The sequence below is a fragment of the Ammospiza nelsoni genome, chromosome Z (assembly GCF_027579445.1).
Source record: "Ammospiza nelsoni isolate bAmmNel1 chromosome Z, bAmmNel1.pri, whole genome shotgun sequence".
NCBI classification, from domain to species: Eukaryota; Metazoa; Chordata; class Aves; order Passeriformes; family Passerellidae; genus Ammospiza; species Ammospiza nelsoni.
Window position 1 is genome coordinate 74710580 of NC_080669.1, and position 19757 is coordinate 74730336.

Here is a 19757-nt window from a genome sequence, read left to right on the forward strand (position 1 = left end):
CTTGTTTCCTCCAGCTGCTCATCTCAAATGGCCTCATTCCTCTCTCTGCTGTGCTGCTGTGATCCATCTTCACTGGGCCCTGTTTGACTTAGTCATGTCCAAAGACTTTTAATTTGACCAATGTGTATATTTCCTCAGGACTCGGGACGTCAATAAAACACAACCAGACTTTATCATCTTGAATCCCAAAAAGCAGGTCCTGAAACCCTCTTTGTTAGACTATTACCATAGTAGTTGCTTCAGTGGATGAAGGCATTGTTCTGCTTACTGAGCTACTGCATGAAATGAAAAAGGGTAAAAATGGTTAAATGGGAGAACACTGCTAAAATACTGTCAGGTTGTCAAAGGCAATGTATTAAAGCTGCAACCTTTATGAGCTGCTGGAATCGTGCAGCATATGCAGCATATTGGAGGGTGAACTGCAGGCTCTCCTTCCTGCTGATGAGCAGATGAAGGAGGCCAGCCAGAGCAAGACTGCACCTTCTGTCCTTTGCATTGGTTTATGATGCCTTTTGGTTACCTGGTGAAAAGCCTCTGATCCTATTTAATCCCTCGGCCTATGTAATCTCAAATTTTCCCCCAAGAAAATTGGGAAAATACTTTGTGGCCTAGACACTAAAATGTTTGAGTTTATATTGCAAAGAATAATGAATTTTAGTCTTAAGGGGATTGTACTCATATTAGGAATTCCTGATAGCTTTTATTCACTCAGTGTCATATGGATCATTGCAAACTTAATTATCTTGATAATCCTGAGCTGCGCTGCATTTAATGAAACTGTTTTTAACAAGTAGCAAGTTGCAATGAACAGCAATTAGAGCCCAGTCCTGAAGGCAGAGAATTCTTTCAGAAACTGATGTCTGATTTCTGGTCTCTAGCTAGAAATATTTACAGATTTTTGGAATGGTTCACTAGGTACTGTGCAGTCATGAAATTAAAGTGTTAGGTGTGTAATTTAATTTGCCATGAAGTCCAACAGTGAGGCAGCAATTCAAAGTGGTGAGACATGGAGATAAAACCAGTAAAACCAAGAGTTAGATGGCAGTGGAACAGACACCCTCTAGATGAAAAGCAAGACCAGCTCCTCCACTCCATTGTCCCTGAGAATGAATGACCAGAGGCAGACATGAATCCAGAACTTGATTTCTAAGCTCTTGGTGATACCACCACCTTTGGATATCAGCTTTCTCCAAGCTTATGGGGGACACCTTTCCTTTCTTTACTATACCCACATTTTCCATTCTGCTGTTCTATCTTCTATTCTCTCTCACCCTATTTTCTTGTGCTACAAAAATAAGACTCCGTGGCTTCAGGGAAGAAGTTTTATGTGTTGCCTTGAGTAATGACCACGTAGTGTTCCACCACATCACAAAGTGGAGTGGGGAAGAGCAGACCATGCAAAAGCTTTCTTCTTACATGTAATTGTCACCTCTCTTTCTCTAGCGTTTGTGCCAACCTGTTCCCCTAGAGAAGTGTGATGACTTCAGAACCCTTTTGCTTGGGATTGAGACATTGCCCTGCACCCTGTACTACCCAACCTGCAAATGTCAGGCTGAAAAAACAGCACCACTCACCGATCATGGGATATGTGTAATTACAAAGGAACATGACCTCTCATCCACTCAGCAGGCACCAACTGCAGCCCGTGAAATGTGGCTGGCATACTGATTTGAGTTATGTGCTAAAAATCTTACCAGTCCTGCTGACTATTTTCAACACCTTTGGGAATGCTTCATTACCATGCAGTCAGCAAGAGCTTGTTTGGAAAGCCTCAACTGGGATGCAGACATGCATCTTTCATGTAACATGACTCCAGTTGCCAAGAGCAGAAGTGACCACTGTTAACACACTGCAGCTCCTGTTGAAAAGTCTTCCGTGTCATCCATCATCTTTTCTACTTAAAAACAGAGAAGACTTTTCATCTCCAGTGGCTTAGGATATAAGTGCAGTAGGTGCATCAGCTATTAACCAACTGATATTAGTTTTACATGCAGGAGATCCAAATTCAGTGGAGTATTTTCATAATCTCACTGATTTTGGACTGTTCTCCAACAGGCACAGAAATAAAAATACTTAATATTGCTTAAGGCTCATTGCTTGAGCAGTCATTATACATTTGTTTGCTTTTGCTATTTTCTCATTTAATGAAGTTCCTGTTTCCTTTAAAATGTTTTAAAAAACACTTACTACAGATCATGAACTGTTTGACAGATGTCTGCTCTTTTAAAAGTAATCATACAGCAACGAGATGGGAACTATGTAATAGTACATATCTGCTGCTAGTCAAATCCAGAATAAATTACAAAATGCCACTCTAAGTATCTTGATGGTAAAGAAACAGTTGTAAAATGAGTGTTTCTTTTTATAGCAATTAATTTCCATACCTTGACAAATCAAAAAGTACTTTAATATCTATTCAGAAATACTATTTTCCTCTTTTCTCTCCTTTCTTAATACTGTGCATGGTAGTTTTGAACTACATCCTAAATGGTTTACACATACAAGCAGATTGCATCACATCCATTTAATTCTTGCAATTTTCAAGGATTTTTCTAAATATGGACTTGTTTTTATTTACCACTATGTGATAACACACTATATGGTCCATGAAAATAAATTTTTTATTTCACCTGGTCTGGTCTTACATTTTTAACAGTCTTTACCCTACCTTGAACATTCCTAATTTGCCTGTGCTGGTTACAATGCCCAAGTAGACATAACATCATCCAAACAATCTTCTGGAATGTTTTGTCTATTATTACTTTTTAGTGAAAGTTTTAGTTAAACTGTTCAAAATTTTGTATTCATGCAAAGGGCTGTATTTTCTGACAAAACTAAGTAGAGTCATGGAGTATCTAACTGCCTCAAAAACTTCTCATTCCTTTTTGATAGGGCTGGGAAACATAGCAGAGGAAAGGTTGTTTTGGGTCTTTCAAGCTTTCTTTTTTTTAACTGAAGTTAGATATTTTCATGTTGATAAGGTCTTTTGTGACCATGCCAACGCTGCGTTTGGGAGGCTACAAGGATTATGTTCAGTACTGTTGCTTCTTTCTGCATTCCCTGTGGTAAGCCCACCACTAAACCATCTCATTTTGCTTTTGTTTTCAATAAAACAACAGTTTTCTACCTAGAGAATGAGCTCGCATTCAAATTCTTGAATCAAGCTTTCCCTGCAAATTCCTTACCATGCCAAACGCGGGGCCTTCAAGCTTCAGAAACACTTATTCATGACAAAATGTTCATGAGCTTCTACAGAGGCTTTTAAACATGGTCAAGTTGGTCTAGAAATAAAAAGCAATCTCTATCTCACCCTTCCCTGCACCAAATTTGCATACTTTGCTGTGATCTGATAGCACTGGCTTTGAGAAAATAGGGTTTTTCATGCTCTGCCACTGCTGTTCTTGATAATGCCATTAGAGTCTTTTCAGTAATGCCAACACAACCAAACCACCTTGATTTTAACCAGGTAAAAAAGTAGCCAGTGGTGTGCTTTGATGCTAGGTGAGACATAGCAGGATTCTGCTTGAAAATGTTAAAAAAGACAAAACAAACCTTCTTCTAGAAACCTGATAAACACTATTTGGAAAGAAGTATCTAAGGTGAAATTGATTTCCACCTGAGGATTGGATACAAAGACTCTAATTTGCCGTTTATCTTCTTTATTTCAAGCTTCCAGAATTTGGTTAACTATAACAAACTGTCTTGTTATACACCTTATTTAATTTTCTGTATATTTTTTTCATGTCTTTGCTTTGGTTATAAAGTATGCAAGTAAAAACATGTGTTGTACCTTTGTATTAACCCACCACTGTCCCAGTCAGTGTAATTTACCACAAGAGAGTAGGGATAACATTAGCATCATCCTGAAATTTGTCAGCTGCTTGGAACAAATATTGTTTCTTAGATTCATTACTGGCACAAGCAAGGATGCTTCAGTTTTCTCAGTAGAGAATAACAATCAGAGTACAGAATAAACCACATTTTCTTCTGATTGAAAATCAGAAACAGATTTATTCTTTCAGACAAAATGAAAAAAATACTATTTTCCTGTTTCTACAAGGTTTCTGACTACTGAGGAATTTTGTAATCTGTTTTGACAAAACAAATACTGCTAAACAGAGATTGCTTAATGAATGCAGGATGAGATTCTCAAAGTAGCCACACAAAGTAAAAAATGACAACAAAATACCTGTAACAACTTCTATTCACCCATATGACTATTGAATAAATTATCTCATTCAATCTACTTTGACTCTTTGAGACTTTAAGTACTTGTCCCACTTGTTATACCTGTTAGCCATGAGAAGTAGCAAAATTGAGAAAATCGTGGATCCACTGCCTTTCCAAGAACAAAAATATAATTAGCAACTCAGCTGCAAACAACTGGAAAGGCTTTACTGCCCAAGTGTTACTGATAGTCACTGAAAGCCATGAGAGATGCAAACATGGGATGGCAGCCAGGATTTGTTCTGAAAAACTTCTAATAATAGAAATGGGTAGCAAGAAGGAGGAAGAAACCAACCTCAGAAGCATAATCCACTGAAAAAGTTCAACTATTTAAACAATACTAATTCTTCAGTTCCAAGACTCATTTTGAATTTATTAACAATATATTTAAAGTAGATAAATAATTTTTCTATATAATAGGATAGTCACAGAAATACAATGCCCAATTAAGTAATTTTTTCTTTTACCTTTCAGAGTGGAATGTACTTTATGTAACTTACACAAAAAGATCCTGTTAGTCCTTTGTTATTCACACGATTAAAACAGATGCCAAGGACATATGAAAAAGCAAACTGTGTGATTGCTAAAATGAAAAAGTGTAACAGTGAATGTATACTGTAAAAATGCTATTTTTTTAGGAGAATAAAAACAACAGGAAGTCTTTTTAAATAGTGTAATTAGTTTTGAATGCTGAAGCGACATTCCTATTGGCTAAATTACTCTATTCCATTCCATGGAAGCAGAGGTGTCTCTATTCATACACACTGCAGACTGGGGAGAACACAGTACATGATGAACAGATAGCACAATTTCAATTTTCCATCTCTTCATGGCATCTTCAGTGAGCTCAGCATAGCTGTGAATAAAAAAGCAAAGATGGTATTTTCTTGGTTTTTGCTTTTAATTTTCACTTTACCTGGTATTTTCAAGGTTTTAAATAATTTCATTCCTGGAATCTACTTTCTTTAACAGTTCAGACTTGCTATGTGTGACGATTTCAAAAATATAGCCAAACATGTGATTTTTTTTGGTTTCTTACTGTTTTTAAATAGGAACAAAAGCTTGTATGGATGTTCTGCCTTTGATTTACAGGCTATCATTGTTTATAAATCAGTGAAAATGAGTCAAATAACAGGTTCAAACTAAACCACAATAAAATGCTCTTTAATCAAGATAAATGGTTTGCCTTTTTTTTATTAAACACCTCCCAAGCAGATAAAAAAATGTTTTTCATACCACTGAAAAGCTAAAAAAATACCTTTTTATTTGATATCAAAGCTTCCAAATCAGTGTTTCTTAGTTTGCTCTATAAATGTTTCTCACATTCTGTCCCATAAAAGTCTCCTTTCCTATCCCACCTCACTTCAAATTCAGCCTGTGTTTTAAGCCTGTGATTCCCAAATCCACAGCGACTCAATGACAGATTTTAAGTCTGCTATTGTAGCAGTTATATTGCACTAGAAATAGAGGCAGACCTCTTCAAGCATGATTTGTGTGAGACATGTTAGAGTGGGCCAGTTTTCATGAAGCACAGTATCCATGGTTTTAAAATCCAGACTATGAGGAATAATACTTCGGGTGTTAAAAAAAAAGAAGATATAAAAGCCCAAATTACTTGCAGAAGCAAATGCCAACAGGTTTCTAGTCAGTGCAGAAAGGGATATTTACAGGTCTTCATTAGTGTAGAAAGCACTACTGAAAGGTAGTTTTAGACATTATACATATTAATACATTTTAAAGTGACGAGTTTGCTGGTATTTATTTTGCTCTGAGTTATCCCCAAGCTTCAGAGACCATAAGAGATCAACAACATGAACAACATGTTTAATCTTTCAAAAAGATTACTTCAGTTTTGTCTCAGAAAAGGTAGGCTACATAGTGAAATGGATGAAAGTTCATCAGCAATTTTCCAAGTGACCAGTGCAATGCATAAACAATTTTACCCCTTAAATAAAATATCTAATTTGATTTAATCATGTTGTTCGAAATATTAATTGCCCCTTATGAAATGCTCTTTAAAAATCTTGAAATTTTTACTAAAATTTCTTCCATTCTCTGAAGATGATGTAATGTAACACCTTCCACCTTTATGTAAGTAGTATCTTCCATGTTTTTAGTGAGTCTTATGTCTTCATATCCAGAATGTGGATCTGTCTTTTTTTTTCATGCTTGCTAATACCAGTCATTTTGGAAAGGGCAGATTAGCAGCTTCATACACAGGAAGCAGGACTGCAAAAACTTGACAGGCCTTGGTGGCTGTTTGCTTTCGCCTCTCCGTTTTTCATGTATTGTTCAAATCAGACTCAACATCTCCCCCAAGGTCAACTATATGATCACATTTCCCCAGTCAAATCTCTCCTCAAGAGCTATTTCTATTGCAAAAAGTGAGTCAGCAAAATTTCTTTTATTTAAATATCTCAGAAATAGTCACTCACTTTTCAAGAAATTGCGGCCAAAGGATGAGTTTCTCATTATACTTGCTCTGGAAACTTTAGACAGAAAGTGAAGGGAGGGCGATTATTAGTTGTTCCCTTAAGTTTTATTTTCAAACTCAGCTGTTATAGAAGGGTTTGAGTAAGAACACAAGCTACAGAACCAGAGCTGACCCTCATAAGAATTCAAGATGAACTGATAAAGTGAACCTGCCTCAGTCATGGCTCTCTCTAGGCACTGTTTTTGACAGCTCTACCATATGAACTTCTACACACGTATAAACAACTTTCACAAAAATGGGTAATGCTGAAGGTGAAAAGGCCACGTTTGTTCTAACAGTTTGAAATGGCTCACAGAGCTTTATAAGGTTCATTCATCCATCCATCCTGAGGCAACCACACAAATGCTTCCTTACTGCCAACGCTAAGATGTTTCTCCAAAGACAGGCTGGAGATGGTAATAGAAGATACTACTTTGGATCATTAAAAAATTATTGCCAAAAAATTCGATCTGCAGGGCATGTTCAACTAAGGTGCACCGATTATTTTTCGTATGAACAACACATTGCAAACAGAGACGTTCGTATCTGGGGCAGATGAAACTGCCCGGGAGCCGCCTGCGAGGGATGCCAGATCCCGGCGCGGGGCGTTCAGCCGAGCCATCGCCAAGGTCAGGGAGGTTCTGCTGAGGCCCAGGGCCACCAGCCGCCAGCCGGGGCCCCGACCGCCATCCCAGGCACAGACCGCGCTCCCGGGGCGGGCTCTGCTGTGGCTCCCGGCCCGGGCCGAGCCCCGCGCTCCGGGGGCGGGCTCTGCTGCGGGTTCCCGGCCCGGGCCGGGGCGCTGGGGCCGGGGCGGTGCGGACCCGCCACGACCGGGCCGTGACGCCGCTCGCTCCCCGGACCCCCGCGGTACTTGGGGCGGGATCGCGCACCGAGTGTCCGGGCCGAGCCCGACGGTGCCGTCCGGTCGCGCCACGCTCGGTGCCGGCCCCGAGGGCTCTCACGCCGCGCCGCGGGGAGGTGGCGGGGGCTCGGCGGGGCGGGGGGAGGCGGTGCTAGGCGGGCGGGGCCCGGGCTCGGCGGGGCTGTGGCAGTGGCGGTGGCCGTGGCCGGGACTGGGCGAGTTGGAGCGAGCGGCGGCGGCGGTACAGCTGCGGCGGCAGCATGGCTTCGTCGCAGGGGAAGAACGAACTGCTCTTCGCCGACTGGATGGCAGCGCTGCCGGGCAGCCTCCACAGCACCCCGCTCACCAACCTGGCCATCCCCGGTGGGTGCTCCCGGCTGCCCGCCCCGCGGTCGCCCTGCGCCGGGAAGGCGAAGCGCTCGGCGCGGTTCAGCGCTCCACTCTCTGGGGAGGCGGCGCGCCCCGGCCGTGCTGCCGCGGGGTTCCGCCGAGATCCCTTACCGCGCTGCCGCGGGGCTCCGTGCCCGTCCCTCGCCGCGCCGCCTTGCACTGCCTGTGGGAGTGGGTGGGAGCCAGCGGGGCAGGTGCGGGCAGAGGCGCCGGCGGGACGCGGCTCCGGCGGCCCCGCGCTGTGAGCGGCTGTGGGGCGGCGGGCGCGGAGTGCGCGGCTGTGCCTGGGGTCGGGGAGGGAAGGGAGCCTGTTCCTGTACCGCCGGACTGGCGTAGCAGCCCGAGCAGTAAACCTCGCCTAGGACCCAAATGCCACATACTGCCCCTTTCCCCATAAACTTGTGCGGCGAGGTCGGTCGGAGCGGAGACGGACGCAGGGCTGCGGCTGCGGGAGGGGAGGCAGGCTGCGGCAGTGTGCGGCTTCGTGTCATGTCGCTGTCAGAAAACGTTCGATCTCAACACAATTCTAAATAAGATAAGGGATGGCAGGTGATGGTATTCAGACTACGAACTGTTTGTTTCCTGTCCTGCCTCAGTATTTTTTTTTTTTGTAAGATTTTAAGTATGGTTGTAGTCTTAGGCAAAATACATGTTAGAATGCAAACCAGTAATTGTTTCAGATGATCTCTGGTTTGAAGGAGCACCTCAAGGTTTTGCAAGACCTCTTTACCAGCATCCTTCCTCTCTAAAGTGTCTAACTGGAATGAGGTTTCAGAGATGTTGAAACTCTAATGTCTTTTAAGCTTCTTATGAGAAATGTTCACTTCTTGCAAGTTTCGTGTAGTAGGTGCTCGTGTTACACCAGTTGTTATAGTACTAAAGATACTTTAATACAATGTAATAGCAACTGAAATTTGTGATAATGTGTTTTCTATAGTTTCATTTAGACGCAGGTGTGCCCTTCTAGAATTAAATGTCTCTTAGTTTCTTATGGTTTACACAAGCTATATCTAGCATTTCACTAGCTACGCTGAGTGTTGCTGTTGGTTGAATATATCCTGTATAAAATTGTGTCCCTCCAAGGCATAAGAACCCAGCATCTGCAATTGTTCCACCAAATTCTGTTGGAGCTGTAAAAGTCTTCCAGTGTAATAACTTTTCATTAACCCACAAACTGTGGAATGCTCTTATGGAATATTGGCATGATGAGAAATTATTCTCTTTGGGATGCATGGTGGTTTTCCCGGTTAGATGTATTGTTTTAGAGACTTTTTCCAGGTTTGAGGAGAAATGATAAAACTTAACTTGCTTCCAGATGCAAAAAATTGCCTTTGTTATGCATCACCATTAAGTGACTTCCTTTACCGAAGGAAGCATCATGAGGCTGTTACTGGTACATCTATCTCACCTACATCTCTCTGTTGCTCTCTTACTGTCCACAATTTTTTGAAGTGGACATTTCTCAGAGCTTTCTCAGTAATAATGCAAGCTTTCACACCTTGTTTAAATTAAAAACAAACAAACCAACCAATTTACAGTGGGCTGTTCTGGTTAATCCCAATATAGCATTTAACAGTGAGCAAGTTCTGCAGGCTGTAAGGGGCAGAGACTGAGCCCTTACATTGGCAGAACTATTTTGTTGATGTAACAGCAATGCACGCAGACTTGCTTTTTGTGAAATTAGCAGAAAAACTTACATGATTTGAGTGGCATAGCGTTAAGACCTTTGAAATTTGCCCTTCTGTTAGTGTAAATTGACACAGACTTTTATCTGCCTGTCTCACTTTTAAAATGCTAGGTTTGGCAAATAGAGCCTTATGGGGAGGGTAGCAATATAGTTCATGTGAATTTTCCAGCTAGGGAGCATGGCACACAGACTATAGGTATTAGTGTAGTTTAAGCACTATCTTTTAACAATAGATTTATTATTATATTCAACATACAGTGTGGACATGCACAATAGTGAGGAAAAGGGCTAACATGGGATTGGTTTCATCCTTTTAGAAGAGATAACCTTTTGGACATTCTTAATATTTATATGAAAGGTTTCTCCCATATGTCTACAACTGAGCATTAATAACAGGTACATAGTAGCTGTTAGCATGTAACTAGTATTCAAGTAGTTAATGCAAGGAATGTGTGTTATCCAAACCTTCATGTGTCAAGGTGGCATTAACTTGTGAATTTTTCACTGTTTTTGAAGTTAGTGTTTAAGAACTAAAATATTCATAGTATTTTTTTACATTGTCTTTTTTTTTTTCCCATACCAAAAGAAGTTAACAGTACATTTTTTCTGTTTTTTTCCAGCAGGATTTAAACTTCCCTTGTGCAGTAGGAATACTGATTTTGACCTTATTTCAGCTGGATGAAATTCAGTTCTGGAGCAGAGTCCAACAATGTTAATGTTGAAGAAAACAAACTATTAGCTTGAAAATGTTAGAATGAATTTTCCATTACAAAGGGTGTTCCTCTGTATTAGGGGGGAAGTGTTGTTTTATGAATCATCAGTACATTTCTCATTGTCTAGAAGGAGGGCTTGGAACTGAGGTGATACACTCAGTTGTCTTTGCACAGACATGCTTGTATTATTTTAGCTGTTGCAAAGAGAAGCACAAGTCCCATAATACTCTGTTGTGATTGTATTTAAACTATATTGTTGAAGGAATTTTCTGTTCATAATCTGTTTAAAAATTGTGCTCATACTTTTTTATTGTTCAGTTGCTAAGCTTATGCAGGTACAAATTTATACTATTTACCACCCCTTATACTTTTATAAATAACAAATCTGTGCTGGATTTTTCTCATATTTCAGTAAGTTCTTCTACTCATTCCATTCTCCATGGTTCAAGGTGGGTCCTTTTGTTTTCCCAATTGCAGGAACCCTTTAGATGAGACAGAAATCTCTAATATAGCTTGTGCCAGCTTTGTGGATCATAAACTTTTCTATTTTAATTTCTTCCACATATGAGGATGATGCATTTTCTATGAGGTTTTTGTCTTTGTTTGAGTTGACTATGTCTGTGTTCTCTTATGCTGCAAGTGGCAGATTTTCCTCAAGTGATAATGGTAGCAAATAACAGTATACAATCTTTGGAAATTAGATGATCTGTTAGTTTCCAGAAAATGCCACACAAATTTAATCTTCTATTGCTATGACAATTAGAATAATGAAAGGATATATTCTAAGGACTTTGGGTCAAGGTGTACATCTTCTAGTGCTTGCAGACTGCCTCTTGTGTTAAAGGATCTGCCTGGCTGAGCTCTCAACAGTTTGTCTAAGAAAAAGGCGGAGGACTGTGGGTTCTGGTCTTTGAGGGAAGGGTGTCTTTCAGTAGTTTATAAAATGTGGCTTTGTCAGTGCCTGTGCTTCTTTGACCAGGATAAGAAGTAGGTTTTTGGAGGCATTGCATGTTTATAGGACTGAAATCATCATGCTCCCAAGCTGAGGCGGAAAGATGAGGTATGGAGAGCCTGTGTGTTCTGCTGTGTCAATGCACCTGCCTTAATCTGAGCTGATCATATCAGTTACATGCAGTGCAGTAAATAGACATCAGTAGGCAGCATTTTCTTATGAATTGTTCCACTTATTGATCAATAAACTTTCTCACTGACAGTCTTTAAATATGTGTCTAGTTTAATATCAGAGTCTTTGTACGAATAATTTGTGCAATCATTGTTGCCTTTTCCCCTGGTGCTAATATTCCAAGATTCTGAGAAGTCCACGAGAATAATTTATGATTGAAAAGAATATTTTCTTCCGTAAGTAACTCATATCTCCACCAAAACTGGTACTAGCCCAAGATTCTGCCATATGAGCAGTCATAATGCATGCTAGGGTCATGTCTGTAAAGTATGGGTAAAATCTTTTGAATGAATTTAAGACTCAGAATATCTCTTGAGTGCATAACTTTCTGGTGCTGTGATTATTCAGGCTTTTGTTTCTGATTTCCTTGTGCAGATGAAACCTGTGACCTCAGCATATGTTCTTTTTGCTTGAAAATGCAACATGAACAATACAATTCTTGTGAAAAGTATTTTCCCAGGACCTCTTTGGCTTCTGTCATTTTTCAGATGGGATTTTAATTTTTTTTTAGTTTTGACATATAACTTTCTTTGTCCATCAACTGGAAAGCAGTTGCTAGACACAGCAGAGCTAGCTTGGCTCACCTCAAATAAGAAGTGTCAGGTGGAATTTTTTAGTACTACCCATCTTTAGAAAAAGGCTCAGAGACTTGAAATTTCTATTTCCCACTATCATCATACTTTGCAAAGAAAGACCAAGACCTCATAGGGAGTTATTTCACAAAGAGGAGGATGTGTAGTAAAGTCAAATATCAAAGATATATTAGGATATTGAAGATGGTTGGGGGAGACTTGGGAGAAGAAAGTTAGTGCAACTGGAATCTTTTGCCTTTTTTGTGAACAATAGCACTGCTGTGTTAACAGAACAGGTCTGTTTCAAATATTTTAACTTCCATTGTAATAACTTGCAAATGCTCAAGTGATATTTTGTTTCTTGGATAGACATTTCCCATTCTCATTCCCTTGGGGAAATTCTTTCACCTTAAAAAAGTCTAGAACTTCTTCCTTTTAGTTACGTAGACACACAGCATTTTCACTGTTTAAATGTTATTAGGAAACTCTTTAATTTTGATCTTGAATAGCCAATGATTTGGATTTGGCTGAAGAATGAAGGGTGATTGTCTTAGAGATGTGGGATCTGTTTCAGCCTTTTCTGTCTGCTCCCGGTCAGCAGAATACCTCTGCTTCACTTGCCTGGGTCCAATTTTTTTCTGTACAAAATTAGCTTTGCCTAGAGCTCTAAACTGATGATACAGGTAAACTTATAAATAAAACTATAATGTAAGTTGCCCATTAGCTTTTGACATGTATATGTACCTGGAAGAGTGCTTTCTTTTCCACTGTGCGTTGCACTCAATTTTCAGTGGTTTTCTACCAGAAGTAAGTACCTTATGCTTTCTTTTTTTCTGATCAGAAAATGAGCAAATATCCTTACAACTTTTCTTTAGGATAGCTCTGTTTTAATTTGTTGACGATCTTTTTAAATCAATCACTTTTATCCACAAAACAGTTTCTCACTGGCCTTGCACGTGCTAATGTGTCATTTCCAACCCTTTCAGAAATATTTCTGTGTGATACAGTTTCCTGTGGCATTCGCCATTAATTTCTCCTGCTGTGACATGTTTCTAGCACACACAAAATAAAGCTGTTTGTTTATTCCCACTGCCGTAAAAATCAAACAGTTTGAACCCTTCAGTTACTTGCCCATCTGCTACCAGAGGTAATTCGAAACTGCCTTTGCTTGGTTTCCCAACAGGGGCTGTTTATTAATCCAGCCATCTCTGTCCACCGTGTCTCCTGCGGCTCAGTTCCAGCAGAACTGCCTTCTCCAACCTGCCTTGCATCCTGCCACCGTGGCAGGTGTGGCAGAGGGAACAGCTTTGTTGCCATCTGGAATTATTTCTGTCTTTCCAACTCAATGAACTGCTGGGGTTTTTAATCTCTTGTCTGAAAATTTCTTGACTGTTCTGTGTATCCAAACTGCCCTTACCTTCTGACAGTCTTTAACTTTGTGTTTGGTGTGTGTTTTATATTTGGTAATTTCCTATGGTTCTTAATATACTGCAACTTGAACTCTTGTCTTTCATGCAAAATGGATTTTCCTTTGAAGATGCTCAACTGTGACCTGCTCTCAACTGTGTAAGTAGTTTAAAATGCAGATCCTAGGTAGACAAAGTTTTGCAGACTGTAACTTTAAACCCCCTAAGAGTGCTGTGCAATCTCTTCTACTGTTCTGTATAGAAATAATAATTAAAATGCACACTGCTTTTTAGAAATTAATTGTATGCAATTTATATAGCATTCAAATATAATGTATATAATTTATTTATATAGCATTCAAATATAATGTATAGAATTTAAATAGCATTCAGATTTAGTAGACAGATTTCTGTTTGACTGTTCTGCTCTTCAAAGAGCAGCCAGTTCCAGGGAGAATAACTTTAATTCCCATCTTACCCTTTCTTCAAAGTAGCTTGAAATTATAGGTGCTTAATTTGTGTACAGATCTCCTTGTGCAATCCCTACAGTATAGCCCTTGGGACACTGCAAAAAATATAATTGGGAAAAAATGTGGTTCAAAATCTGAAGGTTTGGATTTTAATCTAAATTTTTGCAAAGTTGAATGGTTTTTCATTTGACCTACTGTAGCAAACCTTGATTTAATCTTTTCCATTACTTTGAACAGCTATATAGTGTCAGCTAATAATGATACGTAAAGGCCGAAATATGCAATTTCATTTTAGAAAGTCCCGGTTTCTATTTTTCTGTCTATTTTAACACCATCTCAGTTTTCACCGTAATCTAATTTGAAACAAATTGCTAAAACAATTTTCAGATGCTTTGCCATTTTTTGAAATGGTGTCTCAATATTGAAAAAAGTTAATCTTTGGCTCATTCAGTCTCTTACCTGGTTAGCTCACATACCTCATGCTTAAATATTTAGTGTTTCAACTATGAAAATAAAATGTTGTAGAGTACTTTTAAAAGATAGAGGATGTAAAGAAGAAACAGATTTCCTTTGTTTTGGTTCCAGGCTTTGCTCCCTTCTGTGTATGTCACTTAGGATGTGTCAGATGATTGGAGATACATGACATGTGCTGCTGCCATCAAGGCAAACACCTATCTATGAAGTCTACTGCATTATGAATTTTGCTTGTAATTTAAAAAACCCAGGATAAAGGCCACTGAACTAATCTAGCCTTTAATAAATTCTGTAGCCATTTTTTTAACTGAACAAACTCCAGTGAGATGAATAGTATACTTCATGCTTTACATTGTTGTCATGCTGTCATCCATAGTAGTTTTGTGTTTGAATAGAAATTTTTTTTTAATCCTATTAAACCCTTTTCTTTATATATTGGCAGCTTGGTTTTATAATTATGAAAGGTTTCTAAACTGGGATTTAAGTGAGAGTAAGAAAAATGTAGAAAAGGTGAGTTACATGTAGTGCTGTGCAATCAAATTGATGCTTTAGAGCCTCAAAGGTTATTAGTTTGCTAGCTTTGCTAAATCCTGCTCTAATCTCAAGGAGCCCACTGATACTGAGGCTGGCCTTGCTCATAGTAAGCTGGGTTAGGAAGTCTGCTCAGTGGGTTATGGAAGATTTCATTGACCCCTAGGCTGCACTTTGGAAGTAAAGTTGTTTTGTTTTCTACTGCAAAGCTCACAAAAGCTTTTGGTGGAGTTCTGCTTTCCATCCATTGTGCATACTACTCAAAAGTCGCTTTGTCAATGGAGAAGTTTGAGCAGGTGCTCATTCTAGGTGCTAACACAGGAATCCCAAGAGATTGCTGTTTTAGGTTTAGTCTTCTTTCTTTCTGTTGAAACTCTCAGATTTTGTGAGACTGTTCTAATTGTGTAGCTCATGTTCACGAATACTGTATCAGAAGCCATGCAAGTTGGGGTAGTGTATTTCATGTGTGAGGATGATTTTCATGTATTCCTATCATGTGATCAAAAAATGGGAAACACTTGGATGGGTTCCCTGAGACTTGAAGTGCCTGCATCTCCAAGGGAGCTCATCTGTGTGTGGTGGGCAGATCAGGAGATCACTTTGAAGCTGCTGCAGGAGGCAGTTGCCAGTTACTTTTTCCATTGCTGGAAAGCAATGAAGATTGTGTTGGCACTCAGCATGGCACAATGGTAGGAGTAATTAATTCACTGGGGTGAACAGGCTGGATGAAACTGGTTTTGGACAGAAATTCCCAGTTAACCTAAGCCACAAAAAGGGGGAGGATATTAATTGGAAGAGGCAAAGATCTAGGTTGGACACTGAGTAGCAGATGCTGTATTTGTCTGTATTCATCTGCATCCTCCTTGCACTAATAAAATCACTTTTAAGGGGTTGCATCAGTATTTTTTTTAATAGATTGGTATGTATTTGGTATATATTTTGGTATGTTTAAATTCAGGACACTTAGACCATGTGAATCTAAACCTGGAATTGTTTTGGACCATGTTTATGTGTTAGTTAGTTAGTTAGTTAGTTAGTTAGTTAGTTTGTTTTGTTTTGTTTTTAATGCTTTAATCTTTCATCCACCTTGTACAGTTATCTCACCATTTCCATGGTTGAAGTGAAACTTTGCCAGTGGTATGGAAATACACAGTTTTGATGAATTGTAACCTGCAAAGCATTGCTCAGTTGGAGTTCTGCCTTCCTCTGCTTCTGGTGCAAAATTGACAGCTGTTCTTCTTTCCAATAGGAGAGATCACCTCAAAACAGGTGCTGTCCATGATGGGAATGGGGAACACATGTCTAGACATGCTCAAGGCTTATCTAGGAGTGCAGGCTCTTGCTGTGAGCGGGATCTGGACTCCTGCCGTTAGCCGAGTGTTATTTAGTTCGTGTGCCGAGTGAGTGTTTTGAGAAACACTTTATAAGTTGACAATACATAAGGAGAAAACAAGCCAGCTTCAGTAATTTTTGGATGTATAATAGGGGAAACAAGCCAAGGGACACTGTGAAGGACGTGAACTGCACTTGAACAAATGAATGCTGTTGCTTCTGGTGTGCATGAGGCAGGATTTCCTTTAGAAATCAGAGTGTGGAATATGGAGAAAACTGGGATTTCTACGATGAATTTTAATGAACTGGCCAGCAATGCTTCAGACTCTCCTTGCTGAAAACAGTGTACAAACCAATAAAACTAACACTGACTTCTTTGAGAGCTTAAGATGATGGCGTTTTTCTGGTGCTGCAGAGAAATGGTTGGCTTTTGTGCCATTATGTATTTGGCTCTGTCACATCCTCCTGCCCTACAGGGGTCAGAACAAGCCACTGTAAGGCTGGGTGATCTGGTCCGTGTTGGGATTTCAGTTCCTAGCTGCTTATTAATATGCTTTGTACACCACAGAATTCTTACTGTTTCCTTTGAGGCCACATCCTTCATGCAACCAAGAGTAATCGATGCTATTGGAAAGTGACTTCAGATTTGCAGGAGAGCCCTGTTTGTATCTGGATTGAAAAAGGGTTAAAGTGGGTGAAGGTGGAGGTTTAGGACCAGGGAGAAGTGCTGTGTTGAAGGTTCATCAAAGGTGCAGTAAGTTCAGTGCCTTGGCTCTGGTATCATCTCTGATCTATAGCACAAAAGAGGCTTAACGACCAGGTGAGAAAAAGGAGATATTCCCCTCTATAAATATCCCTTTACTCTTCTGGCCTGTGTACTTTTCGAAACTGGATTTTACCTTTTTTCAGCATGGCTCTCTCAGATATGTTAAGAGAGATAATGTTTCTTAATCTTCAAGCCAGGTATCTTAGGCTGTGAATTACCTTGAATTTTCCCATGGAGAAAGATGATGATGGTGTTTTGTTGTAATTTTTAGGGTGTATTAATTGGTTTTGTATTTCAAAAGGTATACAGAAGTGCTGATAAATAAATTAAATTCCCTGAAAGCAGCTTCTCCAAGTCAAGTGAGAGATAATGCCTTTTCATTTTGGAATTGCTATTGTCTACAAGAGCATTCTGTTCTTGCAGTGCAGAAGCCAAGAAGCAAAATGCAATCCCTTTTACATCTCACTTTCCATCAGGTGTTACTTCTGCTCTGCCTTAAGAGTGGGATACAGGGCAGAAATACTTAGAGAATATGTAAAACCAATAGAGATATGGAGAAGTATTCTAATTGGAAATGACACTTGAAAGTAAATGGAGATAGGATAACATGCCTGTTTTTTCTGCCTGCTAGATTAAAACAGTGCTTAAAAGACACTATATATGACAAAATAATGTGTTTTTAAAATTTGCACCAACTTACAGACATACCAGGAAAGATCCAGGATAAAAGAAGAGAACTACTGTGTTTAAAGTGAACTTTTTTTCATAAGTTCTACTCAGTTCATGGTTCAGGTGCCTTTTTTTCCTTCGGATTAATTTTCAGCAGTTTTTTGGATAACAGGATTCACTCACAAGAGGAGAAATTTTAACATGAATCTAACTGAGTATGGTTTTCCACTGCCTTATACCATGTGTAAATGCAGATCTGTATGAAATGGCACTAAATTAGAGCAGTAACTGTATTTTTACTTTGTGCACTATGTAGGGTGGAACTGAGTCTGCCTCAGTTAGCTCTTGATGAATAAATTGCTCTGAACAGCTGAAGAAAGCAATGCTGACTAGATGATGAACTTAAATATGGCCCTCTAAAATACCCACTGTAATGCATGTGTCAGAAAGAAAAGTACTAGCTTATGTTGCTTATAGTCTTTAAGTGAACCTTTATTAAATGGCTACATTAAAGAAAAAATAATCTATCTTCAGAGTGTAAAAAATCACAAGATTTACAGTTCAGCTTTATCCAAAAATTCCATTGTCTTTGCTTATGACCCAAATATAAATCAGGGAACAGCAAGAGATAAGCAAGTTTGGGGATTTTACCTATTGCATGGCAAAATCAGCTGACACATGCATTGTGATGACTAATGGTGCTAGATCAAACCCTTATGTACAGAAAGGGAGGAAATAGCATATAGTCTAATTGATTATTTTGAAGCTGAAACACCACTAAGTAACATTTTGCATTTTATCTGTATTGTAATGGTGTTTGAGGTAGCAGGCCTTTCACAGACTTGCTCCTTTTTACTGTAGAAAATATGGTGCATTAACATTTATTTGTAATAACATGCTTTAATATTTAGACCAAAGTATTTCAAAGACAAGGTAACTTATTTTCAAAGTCTCAACATATCTTTTAAGATGCTGATGTAATTGAAGTCTGGAGAGCTCTTGGAACTACAGTAAGTAAAGGTTGAAATTTCTGGGTTTTGTCTCCCAAAGATGTAGTGATTTTTTTCCTGGAATTACTATGGAATTGAGATAGGCATTGAAACTGAAAATACTCTTCAAGAAAGGGCTTTAAAATTTGGATTATTTGAGGCTGCATACGGTTCTTTCATAACAGCAGTATTGCTCTGTTTTCTGAAGCCCTGGAACACCAAGGGTCATCATACCTTTTTTGAACAGCTTCTTCCAAAAGACCAATTCCTTTGGTCTCTGATCTAGGCTGGATTTTCATGTTGCATTGCTATGTGATGGCTTGAAAATACATATTTTAAATTATGGTGGGGAGAATAGAAGAGTAGCTGTCAAAAACACTACGTGGATTTCTGTATTGCATTGAAGATAAGGATTCATGGAGTTTTTGATACCTGGACTGGGCACTGAGAAGAATAGTAGAGCTGGAGATCCTTGAGACATCACAGTGCAAGTGATCAGACATGGTGACTTTGACATTAGTCCTGCCGAGTTGATACAGGTCTATACCAGCATGTGAAAACACTGGTGACTAGTGGTGGGGCTGGTCTGGGGCTTCTGACTTCTGCCTTTTGCTGATGCTTGAGCCAAAGACATAGGCTTAAAGCTTGTCAGAAAAAAATGGTCAGAACATGGAAAGTGTGTGCATGTTTTATACATCTCCATAGCCTTCGTATTAAACACAAATTATAAAGGACTCATTTTCTCTGTCATGACAGGATGTTTTCTATGTTTTGTTGACAGGAAAACTAAATTACTTGATTAAAATAAGGGATGCTGAGGCAGGAATAGAAAATGAACCTGTGTTTTATAGATCTTAATTTAGTGACTTGACCTTTAAGCCATGCATTTTCCCAAACATAGAGGAGAAAAGCTTCTTTTGACAGCAGATACATCAGGTTTTTTATGTTTTGTACCTGAGATTTGTGTGCTTTGCACTATGTCATACCAGCAAGGAAAGGAAACATTTTTC

The 19757-nt window shown here is 39.4% G+C and overlaps 1 protein-coding gene across 1 annotated transcript in view; it reads left to right on the forward strand.

Annotated features, from left to right (window-relative positions):
- The first annotated feature begins 7825 nt into the window (after positions 1–7825).
- PLCXD3 (phosphatidylinositol specific phospholipase C X domain containing 3) overlaps positions 7826–19757 on the forward strand; it is a 72902-nt gene continuing 60970 nt past the window's right edge. Inside the window, exon 1 of the mRNA XM_059492532.1 lies at positions 7826–7928. Coding sequence (XP_059348515.1) covers positions 7826–7928 — 103 coding nt within the window. The remainder of the gene's footprint in view (positions 7929–19757) is intronic.